At 36.6% G+C, this 23,031-nt stretch overlaps 1 protein-coding gene across 4 annotated transcripts; it reads right to left on the reverse strand.

Moving 5' to 3' along the window:
• Window positions 1-974: 974 nt before the first annotated feature.
• On the reverse strand, window positions 975-22,871 carry LOC126822281 (beta-mannosidase). Of its 4 annotated transcripts, XM_050551069.2 has the most exons (18): window positions 22,496-22,871; window positions 21,100-21,229; window positions 20,239-20,385; window positions 19,084-19,235; window positions 17,489-17,688; window positions 15,694-15,761; window positions 14,963-15,126; window positions 14,523-14,694; window positions 13,579-13,745; window positions 12,833-12,970; window positions 8,978-9,057; window positions 7,317-7,510; window positions 6,603-6,782; window positions 6,193-6,290; window positions 5,645-5,792; window positions 5,003-5,334; window positions 3,468-3,659; window positions 975-2,414 (listed from the first exon to the last, which is right to left on the reverse strand). In XM_050551069.2, the coding sequence occupies exons 2-18, from the start codon at window positions 21,209-21,211 to the stop codon at window positions 2,163-2,165; spliced, it is 2,796 nt and encodes a 931-aa protein (XP_050407026.2). In that variant the 5' UTR covers window positions 21,212-21,229; window positions 22,496-22,871; the 3' UTR covers window positions 975-2,162. The 4 variants fall into 4 exon arrangements, with proteins under 4 accessions (XP_050407026.2, XP_050407027.2, XP_050407028.2 ...); XM_050551070.2 differs by lacking the exons at window positions 21,100-21,229; window positions 22,496-22,871 and having other exon boundaries at window positions 19,084-19,232; window positions 20,239-20,368; XM_050551071.2 differs by lacking the exons at window positions 17,489-17,688; window positions 19,084-19,235; window positions 20,239-20,385; window positions 21,100-21,229; window positions 22,496-22,871 and having other exon boundaries at window positions 15,088-15,126; window positions 15,694-15,722.
• Between the last annotated feature and the right edge of the window lie 160 nt (window positions 22,872-23,031).

A 23,031-nucleotide genomic window follows, 5' to 3' on the forward strand; every position in this document is an offset into this window, starting at 1 on the left:
GCATTGTGTGTTTGTTGGTACCGGTTCCACATTCTGCTGATCACAGACGGTGACACATTAAGCATGCTGGCTACTGCTCGCTGTGTAGAACCCATTTGAAGCATGCCAATAGCACGTAGACGTTCATCATGTTGAAGACATCTCATTGCAAATTAAAAGTAACACACTAAAGCAAAGATACGCTAAACAGTAAAACTTATGAAAGAACCGATAGGAAAGAAAACATGGATAGGATAAACCAGCACGCGGCAGTTTTCATCAACCCTTTCTTGAAGTGTCAAACTTGACAATGCCCCCCCACCCCCACCACCCCCACACACGCACCCACGCGTGTATGGCGCTATTGCGTGTCGCATGTGCAGCTCAGTGGTTCTGTTGGGGCGATAAGTTCTTCATCTGTGAACATACTCTCAAAAGAGGTCAAGCGTCCATAATTATGTATCATATAGCAACCTGCATAGGTATTTGCATCTGAATATCCCCTACTTTTTTTGAAGAGTATATTTTGATTGGAGAGGTTGAATTCTTATTAATGACCCAGTTAGAGTATTCGTTAGTATTTTTCTTATTTATTTTGACATTAGTCTTGGAATTCTTCTTATTTTTATGCACGTATCCTTTGTTCGATGTCGCCTCCTCATCAAAAGACACGACCCTTGTTCGTTTTGGAAATTTCCTTTTCAGGGGTGATTTACTTTCCTCTTGTTCGACTGGGTCGGTGGTTGAGCGATTGTTAAATATTTTCTTCTTTTTAGCCGCATCTGAGATGTAATCATTCGAATGATCAGATAACATCTCATCTTCACAAACCTCGGTAGGCCCTATCCTATTCAGCTTACTAAGTATTATTAATCACATGATTAGGGACTGTGCTATTTATTTCAAGGTGGGTGTCAATTTTAAATTTTTTAGCACTTTGTTTCATGACGTTTATGAACATAACTGCAGAGAAATTACAGTAAATACAAAAACGATTGAATGTAAATCAGTTTATATACATCCATATTACATTATTATATGCATTGCGAGCCATCTGTGTCAATTTGTTGTAAGTCCCAGATATTAAAGATTTAGCACCTTTCAATATTTAAACTATGAGAAATCGATTAGAAGTCCTATAAAACGCAATATAGAACAGTACTTTTTTTTAACCTTTCAAATAATAAGGCATACACCAAAGTGAAAATGTTATCAGGATGGTGCACAAAGTATTATATTAAACACCATTTTATTCATTCGGTCTGATCATGTGGGTGTGTGTCAGTACGCCGCCATGTAGTGTTGTATTATAGTTATGTTTTAAACCACCTAAAATAATTTTGGTAATCACCAATTTAGTAGATATTATGTTAAAGATGCATTATATGTAAGATTTAGATAAAGACCCGGTCGTTCTTAATATAATACCTCCCAACCTCGGAGTCGCGCCCCTAGCTGGGGTAGCAAAACACTTTTTGTGGGATCGCGGCGGACTACAATCTAATTAAAACACAGGTCCTATTTCGTTTCGGTTTTTTTTAGTTTAAACAAAATTTCGTTTTACTTGTCTTTACTACGCTAGGATCTGGAAGAGTTGTTATATAAACCGCGTTCTAGTTGATGTGAGGGTTTAGCCAATGAAACGGTCTGTTGTGGCGAGTTCTTGGCGTGCGATGAATGGAACTGAGGATATCCTACATCAACGCTGATCGGTTAATCCATAGAACTAGTATACTAGTTCTATGGTTAATCGAATGTCTAACGTGCTCGTATGACCCCTGACGCGACCTCCCACTACACTAGTCAGATCTTCATGTAATAGAGGCCATCGAAAGTATAAAGAAACGATACCATGATCTAAGTCTCGATTATCAATTTCATCGTTAAATCTTTAAATCTCGCAGGTTTCAATCCATTTAAATCTCTGTCATCCGATGCTCTAGAGAGTTGATTATTGTCTTGCCATGTGAATAAATGTCTAAATATTAATTTATATGACATTTGAAGCCAAAAGAAAGACGCGCAATAGGCAGATTTGACTCTTAATCAAAATGCATATTGAAGTCTAAAATTTTCCACGTTTTAGTGAACGTACTGCTGTGGTCATTTTACATACATGAATCAAAAACGTTTACAAACTGACACCCTATTAATATTAATATCCAAAGACTTGGAGGAAAAACTTAATAATACATTTGTTGATAAACATCCATCAACGATTTAACAGTTAAAATAGTTTCTAGTTCATTCACATCCGTTTCTTCCCAGGCGTAAAATATCACAATCTTCGTCTCGTCTTTCATTAAGAATCCATTTTCAGAGAACCGTCCTGGAATCCGATGAGAATCAAGCCAGACAAAGGGGGCTATTTTTGTTGTACTTAAGATAATTTTGAATTCTGTTTTCATAGATTTTTCATCTAATATCCGTGTTATCTACAATGCAGAAAAAAACCAATACATTAAACGACATCCAACCAACATAACAATGAGATCGTATGATTGGCTAACATATTTAATAACAAAGGAGTGGCATCTTTGCAGTGGCTACACAGAATACATTAAGATGTTGTCAGACCTTAAAGATACATTCCCGCGTACAAACTAGGTGATTTAATGGTATATATGGACTAAAAACATATTCAAACTAATTAATTTGTCATAATTTTGCTTCAAATCCTTCTCTGTAATTGCGAAGGAATGCCTTGCTATAAAAATTCGATCAAACCAGGTCATGTTTACGTCACGTGACTTACCTCTCTTGGAAGTCAGAGGATAATTCATTGCATATATAAGACGATGTTGTCTTTAATGGCTTACTATTTATTACAAATATCGAATCCTAATTAAATTCAAAGATTATCCACTACCTGCGTCTTTTTCCGTCATTTGTATCTCAGAAAGTGTGTTGTACGTCTAACTCTTCATAAAGTTTATCAACTTGTACATCAAGCACTCAATGTTCGCGTGTGACCTTTGACATCACGCGTGCAGAAATTCATAATCGTCGGGCTGTCGATTAGGGGAACCCTTACATTTTTGTCCTGTATATGCTCCATGATTGTTTTTCGGGGAATCCAGTATTTTTCTAGTAAGATTGGATATCTCTACTTTCCATATATACCAAAATTGCCATACTTTAATTGGAAATAACCACCCGATAAATACTTTTCTGGGAACCCATCTTTAATGTAGTGCTTTAATATATAAACGGCAGAAAATGAAAAATGTGGGGTTAATTACATCATTTATTAGTTGAAGACTAGAAATTATTTTCTTTCTGTGAATTATTGCCTCTGTCACCCAAACCTTGCCAATACTCTAATTACATTTATTAATATACAATGCATGATATCTGCTCAATACATAACCCCAGGAATAAACACAAGATCTAGACGTAAACTTGATATGAGAATGACGATACACCAGGGATAATCAGATACACATTTTTATATAATTGTTAAAACATACCACTGATAGGCAACCTACCTGAATGTTAGCTTTTCGCAAACCAAATGCTTTATTAAAATTAGACATTCTTAGCCAGGTTGTCGGTATCGTATGCTCTTCTTTATCTTTGATATCGAAAAACAGAAAACAGCTTTGTACAAACGGACAATCAGCTTCTCTCATCAATTGATCTAACTCCTTCTTAAACACAGATTCTGACGTAGTTTTCATCTATAAAAAAAATGTCCGTCTTCATTAGCCCATTCGGTGCATAACACTAAGACGTTAAACCACCTTTCATTTTCATGAAAAAAAACTTAAGAGTTTAATAAAGAGTTGGTCATTCTTGCTATAATAATTCAAAAATAGATGATGAAAAGAGAAAATATTGAAAATTTCATTCAAATTACTTCATTCTCGGCCAAGTTATCATTGTTTGTAGTTTTGACAAGATGTGTGCACAGTGGTAACCATGGCACTGGTTTAATCGGGACTTAGCCTCGCTTTCCCAATTTTAAATTAAATTTTTAAATGGTGAACCGTTTTAATATAGTTAAAATCTCGAGTATCCGATGCCATCGAGAGTCGATTATGGTCTTGTTTTGTTAATAAATGTCTAATTAATAGTTTATATAGCATTTCAGGCCTAAAGAAAGACCTCCAATAGGCGGATTTAGCTCTTGCATAGTGTATATTTAATGTTAAAAGACGTAAAATGTGAATTTACAATTCATTGTCTTCATTGCTTTTTGGTGGATGGAGGTAGACAAGCAATTAGGGCATTCGACTGGCGGTTCTGGTAATGAAAGTACCTGGTCGTTCCGTTTGTACGATGCCGTGTATAGAGATATATTATATTCCACACATCATATCCTTAAATTAAAAGATTTCATATAAAATTGATAAACTTGTGGATAATTGAAATTTATCACCGACAAGGGCGTTTTCTTGCCAATTTCATTTACCCATATTTTTGTCAGTTTTGTATGAAATAAATATGCATATCTATAACATATCTTTCCTTGGTGGACACTTTTTGCAATACCTTGGACGCTATGCCAAAAAACGCTCCAGTCGGTCCTTGTCGCTGACTTGTAGAACCGCACATAAACATAGAAAAATAAATTTATGTGTACCAAATGGCCTAAAACTATAGTATAGTAGTATCAAAATGACTTTAACATGTTGAATGTTTTCCCTATTTCTTTAAAATTTGATTTCGCTTACAGTCACATCTACATTAAATAGACAACAGAATTGGGATGATGTAGACATACTTCCTTGGCCTGCGTGCTATTAAACAAAGTATGTCCTGGTGTTCTTATCTAAAGAGGGGTGTAAATACCCCGCAGGCCCGTTGGCATCAAATTCACATAGGGAGGGGATGGGGTTGTAGGCGTAGTGAACTCCCCGGGCCATGTTTTACACACATGTGCCTCCCTCAACGGCCCCACCGGTTCCGAGGGCCCTGATACTAGAAAATTGGTAAGATATCTGTATATTGATCACCGCAAAAATGTTGGAAACTGTGTCAATGTCATGTAAATTTACATTTCTTTGGAAGTGCACTCTACCTGGTATGGAACTTCCCACTCTTTAAGAGGCTGGAACCTTGTCCAAGAATACATGGATATAACTAACGTTCCTGATATTAATTTCTTGGTTTTTGATGCAAGGTATGATATATCGGAATTAGAATAATCCGTGTAAAATAGTTCAACTTTATTAGTTATTGGCCTAAATTCCATTTTCTTTGTGTAAGAATCTGTCCACAAGGTAACTGGTATTTCATCAACAACTAGATAAACATTGAGATCGCCATCATCGTCTATATATGGTGAAATGAGCAATGGCGAGAAAGATTTCATCATGTAATAATGTAGCATCTTCCATTTTACGTTATAATCTAGAAAATAGAAAAAAAAACATGTTGGATAATATATAACTCCAATGTTCCCGAATAAATGTCACCTAAAGACTTTCGGACATTAAGTAATGTAGATCAAAATATCGTTATTAAAATCAATAAATCACAGATAGGCCGGGGGAGCGCCGTCCATGTCATAATAATATAGTAAATAATGGAAGCTGCTCCGCTACTTTCAGCAATCTATAAATAATACTTTTGAGGGGCGTAGTATTTTTCTTATTACATTGATGATATAATAGGACAAGATAATAAAAAAGTAATCAATAATTTTAACGAAATATCCAACCTATTGATGACCAGCTTGGTGCAGGCCAAACATCATTTAACTGCCAATACATGGCTCCCATAGTTAACCCTTCGCCATTGTCTCCTAGATAATTCTGACTTCTACGATAATGTTCTGTTTCTGCTTGAATGGCCATCGCTTGTGATATCTTAAAAACAAGATTAGTATTTTCCGGTTATTGTTTTCAACTTACTCGGACGAGAGCTTTTTCTTGTATATATGGGATAACAAGCAAACAAATGGTTCGTTGTTATCCTGTGCAATGGGAATGGGGCGATTTTTTTTCCAGACGACTACATTTCCGTGTAAATGACATACAAGGGAACGTTTGGGTCAATTTTCATTTGCATTGGATAAGCCAATATGAATTCATTGCTCTGGTCCATGTTTAATCTGAATTACCACGATCTGGCGTTTTAGGAGTAGGCGAAATACGAAGATATATTATAAATAACCTTATCAAAACGAATGATGTTTAGTTGCGAACTACTTTCCCCAATCACACAACCACAGTTAGCATAACCGCACTATACATAGACTTATATTACCTGTGTCACGTAAATAATATCGGCTAATCTTTGTTTTTCATCAGTAGAGTTGGGGAAATCCATGTACTTTTCTATCAATACTTTCATTTCAAATTTACCTGTTAAAATATTATATCCATCAATATCAATACAAAAATTATTCATGCCGCGGACAATGGGGTATCTATTTACACACAAATGTTTACTGCCCTGGTTCTACATCGCAGTCGCCTGTCCAACCTCGTGGGTTTTCTCTGGGTCCTCCGGTTTCCTCCCACTACTAAAGACCCCTACGCGCAAGCGAATTATTGAAATAAAATTGAACCATGTGTCAGTCTCGAAATGGCCTAGTTTGTGTCGAGTGGACGTTAAACCCTATTTCTGTCTCTCTCTCTACCTCGCATACGATAAACAAGATGATGCCAGTATACCTGATGTGTGATGTTGGCGATGTTCTAACATTTCAGAATCAAATCTAAGATCTTCTTCAGCAAGTACATCTTCCAGTGATTCCATACTACAGTATGACTGTATACCATACTCTGTACACATTCTAACAATACTATAACTTGTATAATTCCACAAGTCACCACTATACTTATAAAAGTGAACTAAAATAAAGGAAATACAATGTTACGATTTCCTATTTTGGTTGCAGACATGGGGGTTAAGTGGTCTAACGCTTTAGATCATAAGGTCTTTCATTTAGTCAAATGGCGTGATTTCGATCCCAGGCTTGTACGTGCCAAGGCGTTGGGTCGCCTGTCCAGTCTCGTCTGTCCAGCTCATAGGTTTTCTCCGGGTTTTCCGGTTTCTTCTTACTATTAAAGACCCCAAACAAGCGAATTATTGAAGCAAAATTGTTCCATAATTATGATAGTCCTGAAATGACCTTGTTTCTGCCGAGTAGACGTTAAACCCAATTTCTAACTGTCTATTAGATTGAATACAAAGGAGGGTTGGCGTAATCGCCAATGCACGGACAAATCCTTCTACCTGATATCGTACACCTAGAAGCATACATATACGTTATTTTCTTTTTGCAGTTGTAGCATTATGTTCAAGAAAGGTTAAATTCCATATTCTCGGTTTTTGTGACTTAATAAAATTTAAATCTGGCTGTAATTAATGAATAAGAAACGTACTGTCACCGTACATGGTGCTATCAGGATTCATAGCTAAACCATTTTTATCAGTTTCAGATAGTTTACCATTACTTGGACTTGACGCCAAATATGGTCTACTTTTATCAGCTGTTTGTACAATAGGTTTAATTGTTTGCAGGTATAGTTTACCATAATCATCTGCGTATCGTTCAAAATTGCGGGAAGTAAAATACCTGACAAAAAGATAAAATATAGTTATCATTAGCAGGACATGCATTATATACAACCTTAACATATTATACAACATTCAGACCGATAGAAATTTCTAAAGAGAATACTTTATTGAAAATAATTATGTTGAAAGGGAAATGACAATATATCATAATGTATCTAAGAATTCACCCGGACAAGCGGTAAGATTTTTTTTCTATTAAAATTGATTACGAATGTACAAGGAGAAACCCCAGATATATTTTGGTAAATAAAACTGGTTATTTTGGGGAGAGATACTCTTGCAAACCTCTACCATTATCAACTACATGTATCTCAAGTCACTTGTACAACTGAAGAATGGAATTCCTTAAAGATATCTTCCCGCGTACAAACTGGATGAAATGAAATGAAATGGGGTTTAAAGTCCTACTGTTCTGCTCCGACGGGTTCCTCCCACTGCTAAAGACCCCTACGCGCAAGCGAATTATTGAAATAAAATGAAACCATATGTTAGTCCCGAAATGACCTAGTTTGTGTCCAGTGGACGTTAAACCCCATCTCTCTCTCTCTCTCTGTCTTTAATCGCGGAGGGGGGGGGGGTAGATGGCCGAATCATACGGCGCGCTGTATCATACGGCCTGTCATTGAGTCAACTGGCGTGGTTTCGAATCCTCGGTTGTACGTGACAAGGAGTAGGGTCGCCTGTCCAACCTCGTGGGTTTCTCCGAGTCCTACGGTTTCCTCCCACTGCTAAAGACCCCTACGCGCAAGCGAATTATTGAAATAAAAAATTGAACCATGTGTTAGTCCCGAAATGACCTAGTTTGTGTCGAGTGGACGTTAAACCCCATTTCTCTCTGTGTGTCTTTAATCGCTGTCCATTTATTATAAATATCGAAGCCTAATTAAATTTTCGGATTATCCACTGCCCAAGTCATTTTCCGTGGTTTTTATCTCTGAAACTGTTGTACGTTTAAGTCTCTCACCTTTTCCTTGTCCGCTCGCCATCAAGTTTATCAACATATACATCAAGCGCTCCCTAACGCTGAGAGATCAGACAATCTTCGTTTGCAACCTTTCACGACACTCGAGCAGACAACCCTTTATTGCCAGGCTCCCAATTAATGATACCCGCTCGTTGTGCCCCGTGCGTGCTCCATGAGTGTTCTTTTTTTAAAAGGAATCCAGTAGTTTTCTAGAAAGAGTGGGTGTCTCCACGTTTCATATATACCAAAATTGACAAACTTTTATTGGAAATTACCACCCGATAAATACTTTTGAGGGACAGTATCTTTAAATGGATAAACAAATCATTTCCGAACAGCTCAATGTTTTGACAAGCTATAAAGAGGCTATATTGTCACAATTTCGCTTTTCGTTTACATATACTTAAATCCACTTTTAGTTACCGTCTAACGTGAAATGGATATTCTGTTTAAAAGGTCTATGATAACCATAGGGTTGTATTGAATTAGCAATATACATACCATCCATTACTTAAACCAACTTCATTCTCATTATTACCACTCCATACTATTATGGATGGGTGATTTTTCAATCGAATCATCTGTAACAAATTACATTAGGTGAATATCTTCTCTGATTGGCATTTAGTAATTGAACATATTAACACAACGTACAATTTTATGGATACGCAATTACTGAGTTTAATACTAAGGGACGTTTCGACGAGGATATTCTCGTCTTTATCAAACAAATGATACAGGTATGTGAATAGCAGGCAAATATATACAGAATATGCAACAAAGATAACAATCAAATACAATTAAAACTTAACACCTTTGATTAGGGGGCCATTTACAACTAAACCTACAGTGGAAACTCTTACGGGGATTAAAAGGGGAGGAATGCCTATTTCTTTATAAAGATCAGTGTATTGGCACTATTAATAGGAAACCAATTAACCTGAGCGATAGATAAACAATAATTTAAAGAGAAGTGTGTATGCATGGGGGTATGAGTGAACAAGGGTGATCGATGATGCAAGGGAAATAAAAAAACCATATTAATTCAATAAACAGAAAATCATGAAAGATATAAAACCTTTTTAGACTATATAACTGGACGAAGGGAGCCGAAAATATATTAATTCAATAAATTGAAAATAAAAAAAATGTGAAATATATTATTAGACTGTAAAACTGAATAAGTACTGAAAACCAAGACATGTAAAATGTATAATTAGACTGAAAAAAATGGATAAGCACTGAAATAGAACAAAAGCATAGGAATCAATGTATAAGTTCGCCATAAGCTCCTGAACGAGAGTGATCGCTGATGCAAGGGAAACCATAAATGTATTAATTCAATAAGCTGGAAATCATGAAAGATAAAACCTATTATTAGACTATAAACCTGGACGAGGGAAACCATAAATATATTAATTCAATAAACTGAAAGTCAATAAATGTGAAATATATTATCAGACTGTAAAACTGGATAAGTACTGAAAACCAAGATAAAATGTATAATTAGATTGTAAAACTGGATAAGCACTGAAATGTATTAATTCAATAAGTTGAAAATCATGAAAGATGAAACCTATTATTAGACTATAAACCTGGACGAGGGAAACCGTAAATATATCAATTCAATAAACTGAAAGTTAATAAATGTGAAATGTATTATCAGACTGCAAAACTGGATAAGTACTGAAAATCAAGATATGTAAAAATGTATAATTAGACTGTAAAAAGTGGATAAGCACTGAAATAGAACAAACGTATTGGAATCAATGTATAAGTTGGTCATAAGCCCTTGGTATAAATAGTCCGACATCCCGGTTTAACTTGGGCTTGATGCGTTTTATATTGATGGCCTCAAGAAGTTTCCTGGTTTTCTTCTGGTGATGATGTACTGCTACGGCTGAGGGATTGGTGGAAGCTAGTGAATTGTGCTCTTTCATTCGTACATCAAGTGGACGCTTCGTTTCTCCTCAATACTTTTCGTTGCACGTGTAAGTTATTTCATAAATACAATTTTTGGGCTGTGGGGTTTGTTTGTTTTGTATTACCATTAGCTTGTAGTAAATTCTGTATGGTCCTGTCGCTTGAGAAGGTGACGTCTATGCCCACTTCTTGTTTCGTTAACCTTCTGATCTGGTAAGAGATTTTGCCGTGAAACGGGATAGTTATTCTGATGCCCGAGTGGTCAGTATTTGGCGTTTCTGGCTGGTGTTGGTTCTCTATGGTGGTGGTGATGACATCATTAACCAGTTGGGTGCGGTAACTGTTATTGTTTATGAAAACGTTCGTTAAATGCCCTAATTCCGCGGGTAAAGTTTCTTCATCACATACCTTGGTGGCGCGTCTGGTTAGAGTGGTGATGATGGATTTCTTAATTTGATGCGAATGATTTGATTTATGGTGAATGTATTGGTCAGTATGAGTTGGTTTCCTATAAACAGTAGTGGAGGACTTGTCAGACTTAGTTACTAAGACATCAAGAAATGGGAGACTGGCATCCGTTTGCAGTTTCCATTGTGAATTTTATCCTCGTTTGCCGACTGTTCAGATGTTGGAGTAGCGTTTATGGGTTGTCGTTTTGATGGAGGACCACAAATACATCGTCAACCTTGCAATACCATCATAGGGTGTGATGGGGAAAGTCTGCAATGCATCAGTTTCAAAACTGAATGTTGAATAAAATATTGTTTAAACTAAAACTGGTCATAAATACCTCTGACAGTTGTGGCGATAGTGGGTTACCCATAGTCAGGCCATGTATTTGTTGATAATATTCATCACCCCATTTAAAGTAAGTGGCAGTTATACAGTGACGTAACAGTTGAATGGTATTATCAGTGGTTAGGTTGGTGTCCAGTGGGGCCTCTAGGTTATTGATTTACATTTTAAGTATTTGGAGTGTCTGAGCTGTAGGGATATTGGTGAACAGGTGTACTACATCGTAGGAAAGAATGGTGCGGGCTGATAGGACTGTTGCCAGTTTATGGCAAAAATCGCTGGAGTGGTGCCAAAAGACGGGTTAAGGATTTTGCTGTATTGTAATATACTGTATCTCGGGAACAAACCAATAAGCGAGTCTTGACCGGGTTCTTGTGAATTTTAATGGTGACACGTGCATATGGTGGTCTGGGATGAGAGGGATTCAGGGTATAGTAGAGTCCTGCTGTGATCTGTTTTTTGTCTTTCAAGGAGGTGAGAAGTTTTCGCAGTTTGGTTTCATGGATGGCTTTGGTACGTTTTGGTGTCTTGGAGTAGGCTGTTCACGGTAACCACATAGTCAGTGGTGCCCATAATCACAGTAGCTTTACCTTTGTCTGCAGGGATGATAGTGATATTGGTGTCTGCTTTCGATTCTTTTGTGCTAGCTGCTGGGATTTGGATAGGTATTTTGTTTGATGTTTGGTTTTCAAAGGGATATTCCTGATCTGATGCCTGAGATAATCCACCTTGCCACCTGTTGCCAGTTAACGTAACCCCATTTCTATACTTGTGATGATTCTTTGGTCTAGATACAGCGATGAATTTCAGATCTTTAGATAGTAGAGTAATATATTCATCGGCGAGGTTAGTTGAGCTGAGGTTCACAACTGTCTTTGTATGTACTCATCGGAAGCAGACTTGTTGCTTTTGGTAAGTGTGGGTTGTTGTCTTGATTTTAAACTGTTGTATTTTATGATGTGCCTGGTTTTCACTTGGTCATCAAGTACGGAATTAGCTTTTATCGTATGGATTTATAATCTTCTGGGGAAAGTAAAGATTCGAGTTCTGCATGTTGTTCACTAATTAATTTTGTTTCTCAATTCTAATGTGCTGAATTCATTCTTTGACAATACATTAATACATTGATCATTATAAATAATAGGAATTCCTCCCCCTTTTAATCCCTGTAAGAGTTTCCGCTGCGTAGGTTTAGTTGTAAATGCCCCCCGCCCCAATCAAAGGTGTTAAGTTTTAATTGTATTTGATTGTTACTTTTATTGCAAATTCTGTATATATTTGCCTACTATTCACATACCTGTATCATTTGCTTGATAAAGACGAGAGTATCCTGGCGGAAACGTCGCTTAGTATTAAACTCAGTAATTGTGTGTCCATAAAATTGTACATTGGGTGAATACTTCCATTGGAATCGTCAGAATCTATTGCTCTACCCGTATAAAGACCACCCGTTCTCGTACCAGCCTTGCTAGCCATTTGCTGACACACCGACCTTAAAGATATCTTGGGCATCGTCGAGTACTACGGACGAACAACTGTTTTTTAAAAAGGATTTTCGTGTCGAATGGGGTGCTGTTATCAAATCAAATATGGCACGTTTTCCACAACTAAACGGTATGAATATTAACGTATATTTACCTGATATTTTATTTCTTTTTCAACTGAATTTAAAAAGTCTTCGGTTACAGGATAAAGATTAACACTGAACATGAAATCTTGCCATATCATTATACCCAGTTCATCAGCTAAATCATAGAAATCCGTACTTTCATATACCTACAATAAATATACTCTTTTATGGAACATGCAGATATACAACTGTAGTATCGATGATGAAATGAAATGGAGATTAGCGTCCTATTTTTCTGCACTGACTGGGCTAGTTAAGATTGACATACACCATGCAGTGTGCTATGAGGACACTTATATCGAACTCCAACTGTCAAGGTTTTTTTTAAAGTGCACGCTAACGTGTATACGGGACCCCGTGCCGCACCACTAATAAGGGAAGTACATTACAGCGAATTCGTACCCTTTTATTTTTGCGGTTGTTATAGAGCTTGCTGACAAATGAAACGAATAGCATATTGATTAAATGCGCTCAAAAGGGCAAAACTTTATCGGGAGATTCGTTCACACTCACGGCCGATACCTGCTACCAATATATAGACCTAATAATACATATATTGGTTAAGTACAGAAACATTATTGAGAGTTATATAGATCTGGATGCGGATATTTCATACTTATCAACGACACAAGTAACCAACTCCTAAAAGATGGAATACCGTACCCGTTGTCATTCTATGAAACCGTGGGAACCTAAATGGTCATTTATATAATTGTTGACTTTAATGTATAATTTGTGTTCCTGATATACTTACCCCTCCACCCCACACTCTAAGACAGTTCATATTAGCATCAACTACTGATTGTAACATATGACGTAATTTACTTCGAGTAATCCGTTCTTTAAAACTGTCGGCTGGTACCCAGTTAGATCCCTTCAGAAAAATCGGTATACCATTGATTTCAAAGAAAAATGTTAACCCTACAAAACAAATTAGACTGTACCAGGGCATTATACATTGTAAAGGTATTTTATGTTGTTTGGGGTGGGGTGGGGTGCTATAACAAACTGTTTTGAGATATAAAAGTGGTTCAGTGAGTAAGGCGCTGGCTCACTAACCAGGAGGTTCGAGGTTCGCTCCAGATGTTGGCTGTGAATATTCCCCTGGAATGTTACTGCGCGGTATACACTTGTCAATGGAGCAGGACGAGTGGCCTGACACGGAACATCGTCTAATCTTTCGAGTGCAACGAAAAAAAACGAGGTCCTGTGTACATAAAATAACCCTTGGAATCCAATTGCTGCCCGGGAAACATTCCCCTCGTAGCACATTGCATTGCGCATGGCCGTCTTCATTAGCCCGGTTGGCGCAGAAAAGCAGACTGTTAATCCCCATTTCGTTTTTTGATTTGAAATATAAGGTGAAGAACACATCAGTAAGAGGTTCTTTATTTTATATACAAAGCGGTGATTTTTTTTTATGTGAGAGGAAAGGCGAGGTCTTACGATATACAACTCACCCGGTTGGACAGACTATGCCATCATTGACCTGTAGCTCGAGATCTGATGGTTAATGTTAACGACTAGGTGACCCAAATAGAATAAAGGAGTTCTGAATTTCAACGTTATGAAAATACATCAAAATCCATTGAATGCCACAAGGAACAAGTCATTTTACCTGCACTCGATATGATGTCTTTATTTACATATTGCTCGGTAGAACATTTGCAAATAAACTATTTGCTACAAAAGTCTTACCCTTTGACATGTCCCTTGAAACTTGATTCTGTATAAGTTCGATGGTTCTAAATCCAAAATAGACTATCTTGGTTATAGATTGTGTTGTTTGCCATACAGTAAAAGTGGCAAGAAGGCCATACATATTTTGTTCACCATATCCATTTGGCCACCATAATTTTATATCGGCATCCTAAAAAAGCACATAAACTGTGTTTCTTTTCTTTAAGTTAAATGAAAATGTAAAGCAATAAGCTAACACAGTTCCCCAAAAAGTATCATCTCACTCAGTCCGCCACCAACCAAATGTACCCTTTCTGAAATCGTCTATAACCCCTTACAAAGAAAATATGCTAATGAGCCAGCGTCAAATATATCGATTAATATTGTAAGTTAAAAAGAAATGGTAATAAGTAGGGGTCAAAAGTATTGATTAATACTGTAAATTTAAAAAAAAATACCGTTGGTATTTGTAAAGAAACTTTATGGTGAGTATTGATTGGTGTGAGTGTTATTAATTGTGTGGAGTTGATGTTAGTATTGAGTAATTCTAGAGTTAAGTCCCCTGTTATTATATCATTAATACCAAAATATACATCAACACCCACCGCCCATGTAGCACCATCTGCAATAGAAAAAAAGGTTTAAAGATGTCATATTCCAAAATCATACGTCTGACATTTCGATTCGTCGAACATATTTATTAACTAAAGGAAACTTGGCAAGGCATTCTCGATACAAATATTGCTTGAATTTATGCCCAAATAGATGACAGTTAAATTTAAATATTCCATTACAATTCAAGAGACTGGTTTCTAAAAGATGCATTATGTAAGAGCCAAATCTGCTATTGCGAGTCTTTATTCAGACTTCAAATGACATATAAATTATTATTTAGATCTCTGCTCAAATCACAAGCCCTTAATCAACTCTCTAGAAAATGAGATGGTTGAGATATTGAGCGGATTAGACAGTGTATGGATGGTACTTGATAATCGAGACTTTTTACTTCATTTCTTATGAAAACTTCAAACATTCATAACTTCGCTCAGAATGAAGTAATTTGACTATTTTTAAACATTAGCTCTTTATCTAAACCTTACATAATTCATATTTAAGGGGTTATATTATAACACTTTGCCCTGCTTACATACAAATTATGCAATGCAACACATACGTGTATACCAATTACCTTTTATTGGAACCACACACAGATCTTGGATGATAATATCACTGAAACACTGAATGTACATAGCTTTCCTGAAACAGTAGAATTTCAACATCACGTCGCATATTTGAGGGATTGCTCATACATTTTGCGATAGAGACATTCACACCTACACATCTAAAAGTTTGAAACATGTCTAGACTATAGATCTGAATAAATGAGACATATAGGCCTACATATGTTTGAAATATGTGTGGGTTATACAGTTGAGTGATTGGGTGATTGGGTGATTGAGGGGAGTCGCGCTGATTGTGTGGTTAGGGGACTGGACTCACCAATCTGTTTAACAGAGAATTACGAGTCTCGTATAATATCTCTGTCATAGATGACTGCCTTCACACGTGCTGTCACAGCACGCGGTGTGAATCATTGGCTGAATGGCGCGTGCATTGTTTACATAAGACATAACTGCTTCGGAGAGAATGCTGCATTTTAGTCATTTTAATACCCATTTACACTAAATCGGAAATAATTTTTAACTACAAATACGTCAAACGCCTTTATTTATTTTTCCAATATATACAAAAAATGTTTTAGAATTTAATTTGTCGCAGGAAAAAAGTTAATATTTCTAGCTCATTAAGCCGCATCAATGTCATCCTTATCAGTGATTGTCGCGGCCAAGCAAATATTCACTGCGGATCAGTGTGTGGACTCACGTGTAGGCTGCCCCAGGGTCGAATCCTGGGAATTGTGATTGGTGGCGCTGAGGTCCCGTGTACGAATTGGCAGTGTACGTAAACTATCCATTGGTTGTTTGATTTCGAAGAAAAGTAGAATGAAACACACTGCACAGGTGACCACAGAAAAAAAAACAACCATAGGCTATAGGCTGGTTTCAAAATGACCGAAGTAATGTGCTGATGAGACAACCGTACGGTACCTATAACCTGACAACCAAACAGAAAATCAAACCACAAAACCGCGGATAACATAAATAACACTGGAATGATTGAAACATGTATATATATGGCGTACTGGATGGATGGGGAGATTGAGACATCACTACATATTGCAAATTGCGTCGTACATTAAAGGTGAACTCGCACTATGACGATCGTATCCTTCAGTATATTATTTCCACAAATTATGACCTTATTTATTAGTCTGTCAGTCTATTAGTGAAAAAAGTCGTTTTATACGGGTTCATTTCAGGGCGGCTCCCGTGGAGATCAGTGAGCGCTCATGCAAACAGATTTGTTCTAAATTAGCCCGTGATTGGGATACTCGGGTTATTATGAATATACTGTTTTATTTTATGATCAGTAGTGGAATACCGCGTTTTATCAGTGAAATAAAAGTGTTATTCCACTGGCTAGCAGTGTTTACCTAAAATGATTGTAAAATCATAAAATAAATAGAACATTTGTCGTTTTGTCGTGAATAACATATTTTATTTCATCTCTAAGCAAGAAAACGTTTATATTTTCACTCATGCTATACGCATTCGTGAAAATATAAGTTTTCTTGCTTCTCGATGAAATAAAATATGTTATTCACTCTAAAACGACAAATATCCTCTATTTATTTAATTAATAAGATGCATTTACTGGTTGAGGGCGACGTTGTTCCTTTAAATGTCATTAATTGTAACAAGGATTATAACAATGAAATGGGGTTTAACGTTCTACTGATCTGCTCCTGCTGCTCTAATAAAGACGATATATACCAAGGAATATCTAAATAATTTCTGTAGAATCAATATATAGTATTTTGATACTATAAAATGTTTTTACTGTCTTACAATAACAATACATACCATATACCTATAGTAGGAAAAGACGGTGCAAAATCCCAACTAAATGACGCCTGCTCTTTCCGGATATACTGTCTATTTCTTTCGCCATGTTGGAAATCTACATTAGAATTAATACCAATAATATATGATGATTTAGATGCCTGCTTATTAGCATATTCCACCGGTGACTGAAAATAAATCCTTAAGTCGTTGCCACCATTCTAGAAAGAAAGATTTTAAAGGATTTGATATAACTAAAGGAACTAAACTTCTAACTCAAAATTTTCCATAATATTCAAAATTAAAAACACAAATTAGAATTCAATATTGGTCAATTTTCATCAATATTGATGTTGTTATCTTGCCGTGAAAATATAGGATCCTAATATTCAATATTTAGGACACAATTAAAACTTTATAATCAGTACACGAGTCGTGTATTATATGGTTCCGGATGCTATTTTGTAATGAACAAATAAAAACATATCCCACAAGACAATGTGGAGTAATTAGTAAAGGTTGATTCACAAACGACAAGGTAATAAAAAAAAAACTGCAGAATGCAGGAGTAACCGACTGCCGTTCAATTTTTATTGAATTTCACCGAACATTATTTACAAAAATTGAAAATAAATCAGTTTACATACATTCATATTACATTAATACATGTGTGTGCATTTAGAGTCATTTTCGTATCAAATAGCAATTTAAATGGGGAATTCGATTCAAGAAATTAATCAAAAACAAGTGCAATGTTTCTACATACGCACAGTGCACTTCTAGTTTTAACATGAAAGGGAAAAGGATTCGCCACTAAACCCACGTTCAAAATAGACATGGGATATTCAGTGACACATATGGCAACGTAAGAAGAAATTCAGATAAACCGATTTTAAATCGACTTTAAAATGCGTGCGTGTCACCTTTTATCATTCTCAACGTTGTATACTAAGCAGCAAAAGAAACGTCAGGCTGGTAGTTACTCTGAATAGACGCATTGCATAAAACTTGCCAAATGTTTTTATTGTATATTTGTGACCACATCTCCAACTTTGCCTGAGCAATAAGGCTCCTTCCCAAACACAAAATTGAACCCAGGAAATGTTCTCAAAAACGCAACCTGACTTCTAGATGGTAATGTGTTCTCCGTGATTTTCATGTAACTCATGCTGCACGTGCTGTTCACCGGGACCAGCCCTATAAAATGCACCATCTACAGGCTTCAGCAAAGCTTTCGGGCCACCAACACCACGGATGACCGCCCCGAACTGTTAGATCAAGGGTTACCACAAGGCGACAAGACCGCCATGTTGTGCGACAGAACGTGCAGAATCCCTTCACACAGGCATCTGAGACAGCACGTCAGACAGTGGGAACACACGGAAGACCCATTCTTCGACAATAGAACACAGAGTCGGTTATATCTTAACACTGACTTTATTGATGTAAAATTGTCGATAAAAACGATAGCTATTTCAGACAACAAATCAACATGTCAAATACAATGAAATCGGCAACATTTTTGTACCAAAATCAAAGAGATTCGGCGTTTTAAGAATAAAACTATTTTGCAATCAATGGCTTTCAGCACATAATAGGAGAATTTATTACTTTACCTGTAAGTGTGGCTTGATATCAAAAACATAACGAACGAACATGTTATCTGTTGTTCCCAGTAACTGGTCGTTCAGATATACTGAGGATATGGTATCCAGCCCCTCACAAACCAACCATATAGATTTGTGTTCTTTCATACTGTCAAGTCCTACTAGAAATGAAATGAAATGGGGTTTAACGTCCTACTGTTCTGCACCGACTGGGCTAAAGAAGTCGGACACACGCCATACGCAGTGTGCTATAAGGGAAAGTTTACCCGGACAGCGGCACTACGGCCTACTTTAATATCGAATTCCAACGGTCAACGTGTTCTTTTACGTTCAAGTCAATGTGACCTCGGATTTTCGCCCCATTCAATATACGTTGTCCCTTGCCTGGTCCCCCGTCCTGCAACACTGACAAATGAGAACCACGCCGGAAAATCCCGATGAATTTTCTTGATCAACTGCAAAGGGATCGAACGAGGGTCCTTCGGGTTAGCGACCCAACTTCTTACTCACAGAGGTACTACTGGAATAGACATAGCAGAAGTATAGTGGATTAGTATATTATGGGTTTGTTGTTTTTCCTTATACATTCAGTTTTTTAAGCCATGTCTTTGTGCATGGGTTAATAATAGTCATATTTGAAATAAAATATAAATGTAACAATTGTGGTTGAATCCTATTATATATTAGCGGCAAAGTATATTTAGAAATTTATTCTATGTCCTACGTTGATCTTAGTCTATATCTAGTATAACTATAAGGGAAATATAGACCAATTATAAGTTGAAATATGAAGTAACGACTAGAAAAATGTCTAATGAAAATTGTGTTTAACTGTTTTCAGATTTTTACACTGTGTTGTAATCCAGCCAATTTTTTATCAACTGACAAACAGAGTGAGTTATATCTCAGACAATCGTATAACCCTGACATCTGATTTTGGTTATGAAGAGAACTGGCTTAGACAAACGGTGTGGTTTTCCTTAGCATCTAATTGATTTCTTTCTACGCCAGGTAAATGTGATACTAAACGTCTGTGTATCCAAGATAACAGTAAGAAATGTGAAGTAAAGCGTGCTCGCACAGGTATCCTAGTATCTTCTTCCCAGCAGAAATCACACATGCGCTTACCTTAAATGGTAAGAAAATAAAAGTGGTATTACTCACAATCGAAACTTAATTCATAAGTCCAATTAGAGTGATTAATCCAATGTAGCTGAACGTCATTGTCTCTGTAATATGGTTCTCCTGTTATTCCACTTTCCAGTAACGCCGTATGTACAGTTCCTGGTATTCTTCCATGTACCGTGACATCTTTAAAAGAAATAAATATTAATAATTAGCAAAGCAGAATAAAAAAAAACAATTAATAAAATATATCAGACAACGTATCCATTTGCAGGTCAGCTTGTAGAACCCCGAAAATTAAGACTAAAACTTCTCGATTGGCGTGTTGCTCTAACAAGGATATTCGATAGGAAATTAGTCGTTCGGTAGGGACGACAAATCGAGGTCCCGTATTTGGCTTTAAGAGTTTAACTTATTGCCACGAGAATATTCCGACACTTTGATAACTTTTAGTAACTTTATTTTCTATTTTGACGTCGATTATGGGGAGGGTATTCTCAAATTCCAACTGACTAGGGGTCTCTTACGTGTACCTGATCATGTGGTTTTTCGCGACATCCGAACGCCTAGACACTATTGCTTGTCCAATTCGCAGTCACTTTTCCTGGTGGTGTGGTGTGGGGTGGGGAGGGGGGGGGGGGGAGTCCAGTGTCGTAACCGCAGGTTGTAAAAGAAAAAATGTAAACATCCTAAATTTTTAAGTCAAAAAGACATTTTGATATAAGTACTGACGGATGTCGTGTATCGTGTATATAGGTGCACGGATTATGCCTGAACCTTCTAGAATATCTGATACCATCTTTCGTATCGTATATATGGGAAGCTCACATAACTAAAGATGTATATTGTAGTTTTGTTTGTAGTGGTCACAACTAAATATAGAAAAGAAAATTCACTTACTTTTACCATTAGATATTTGCCATGGTATGTCCGTAAGTGAAATTTTATGTTCTGTAGCAAAATTCGTAGCAAGTTGGCAGACAATTAGAAGAATGAAACATACCCCAGGCATGCTTAAACTAGAAGTTAACTGAAAAAAGGAAAAAAGTTTTCTGTTCAAAATGGTGACATCTGTTGATTTATTAGTATAAGGCTTGTATAGGAATCGATTTAATAGCTTGCTATACAAATGATTTAACAATCACTCACAAAATATACACACAGTCAACAACACACTAAATTATTGACCAACCTTGGAAAAGTATATAAATATTGCCATTGATATATACTCTTCAAAAAAAAAAATAGTGGATATTCAGAAACAATTCAAAACTGCGGAAATGCTCTGCTGTTTTATTAGAGGTAACCAGGGTATGTTAATAACAGGCCAATTGCCTACATGTGAACATAAATAGATGGGCGGCTAATCTGACGGCCCCATTTCATTCGCAAAGAGTTACACCGTCAAAAGTGAAAATTGACGTTTTTGATTTTTGTCTTAATAATGAGTAATTGCTTCACCAATCCTCAGACATTCACCAATTCGTCGTGGTATGCTCCTAATCAACCGCCCAATCACGATTTGGGGCAATCTGGCCCACTCCTCTTGCAGTGCCACGGTCAACTCTTACGTTGACGTCGACGAACACGTCTCCCGATCAAATTAAACGTAACACACTAAAGTAAAGATACGTTAAACAGTAAATCTTATGCACGAACCGATAGGAAAGCAAACATGGATAGATAAACCAGCACGCGGCAGTTTTCATCAACCCTTCCTTGAAGTGTCAAATTTGACAATGACCCCCCCCCCCCACACACACACACACACACACGTGTATGGCGCTATTGCGTGACGCATGTGCAGCTCAGTGGTTGTTTGGGCGATAAGTTCTTCATCTGTGAACATACTCTCAAAGCATGTCAAATGTCCATGACTATTTATCACATCGCAACCTGCGTAGGTGTTTGCATTTCAATATCCCCTACTTTCTTTTGAAGAGTATAGAACAGAATGACCCAATACAATCAAATTAAATGGTAAAGACGCTGCCCTGACAAACTTGGCCTGGTATTACACGATAGCAGGCAAAACAATGCTTTGATTTTATGTTACTTTAAAAAATAAAAATGGTACAAGAAAATAAAGAACTATAATTTGAAGTAATAAAATCTTTAAATTTTGATGCTAACAGCTATTTGTCAGAGACTTTCTAGGTGCTTAAATTATGTTTTCAAAAATTTAAGTTGTAGAATGATACAGTAACTAAACAGTCTATAAACAGACAAATTTCATTTCTGTCCTGAAATAATGATTAATAACAAAATCTGTAGGTACCCCTAATATTTTACTTACATTTTTTACATTGATAATCCCAGACTGTTACTCACCATATTTGAGTCTGCATTAGTTTTTCCCCATAGTCATTACAGAATCATTTTGCTTCTTAGTCATTTCATTTTTATGGAATGACAACTTCGTCAAAATTATTTCCATCTTTTTAGTCTGCTTACATCAAAGTAGATTTGTCATTTCGGTACTAATATGGTACATGTATGTTTTTATTTTAATAATCCTTTAGCGCAGTGTGAGGAAACCGGTGGACTACGGGAAAACCCACACCTTTACATGCTAGAATGGTTGCCGAGCAGAATCGTCGTCGCCGTTAACGGGCGCACGAGCGATTTTTTAGAGCGATTTTAAAAATCGGTGCAATCGGGCGAAAATACGCTCGTCTGTCCCCGATTTTAGGCAGGCGACCAAACATAAATGGCTAACTGAAGAAAGTATGTAGTCGTATATTCATACAGTATTGGATTTTATGTAACATGTAGCATACCATAATAAATACAGTCCAGTAAACTAATTTGAAATAATTGTATAATAACCTA

Source organism: Patella vulgata, chromosome 5, assembly GCF_932274485.2.
Source record: "Patella vulgata chromosome 5, xgPatVulg1.2, whole genome shotgun sequence".
Classification (NCBI taxonomy): domain Eukaryota; kingdom Metazoa; phylum Mollusca; class Gastropoda; family Patellidae; genus Patella; species Patella vulgata.

Coding starts and splice junctions, on each gene's coding strand:
- LOC126822281 (XM_050551069.2), bottom strand. CDS start 21,211: ATGCCTGGGGTATGTTTCATTCTTCTAATTGTCTGCCAACTTGCTACG. Junction 15,762..17,488: donor TTTCCTACTATAGGTATATG/GTATGTATTGTT, acceptor CTACTGTTTCAG/GAAAGCTATGTACATTCAGT. Junction 5,793..6,192: donor ATATTATTTACGTGACACAG/GTAATATAAGTC, acceptor CTTGTTTTTAAG/ATATCACAAGCGATGGCCAT.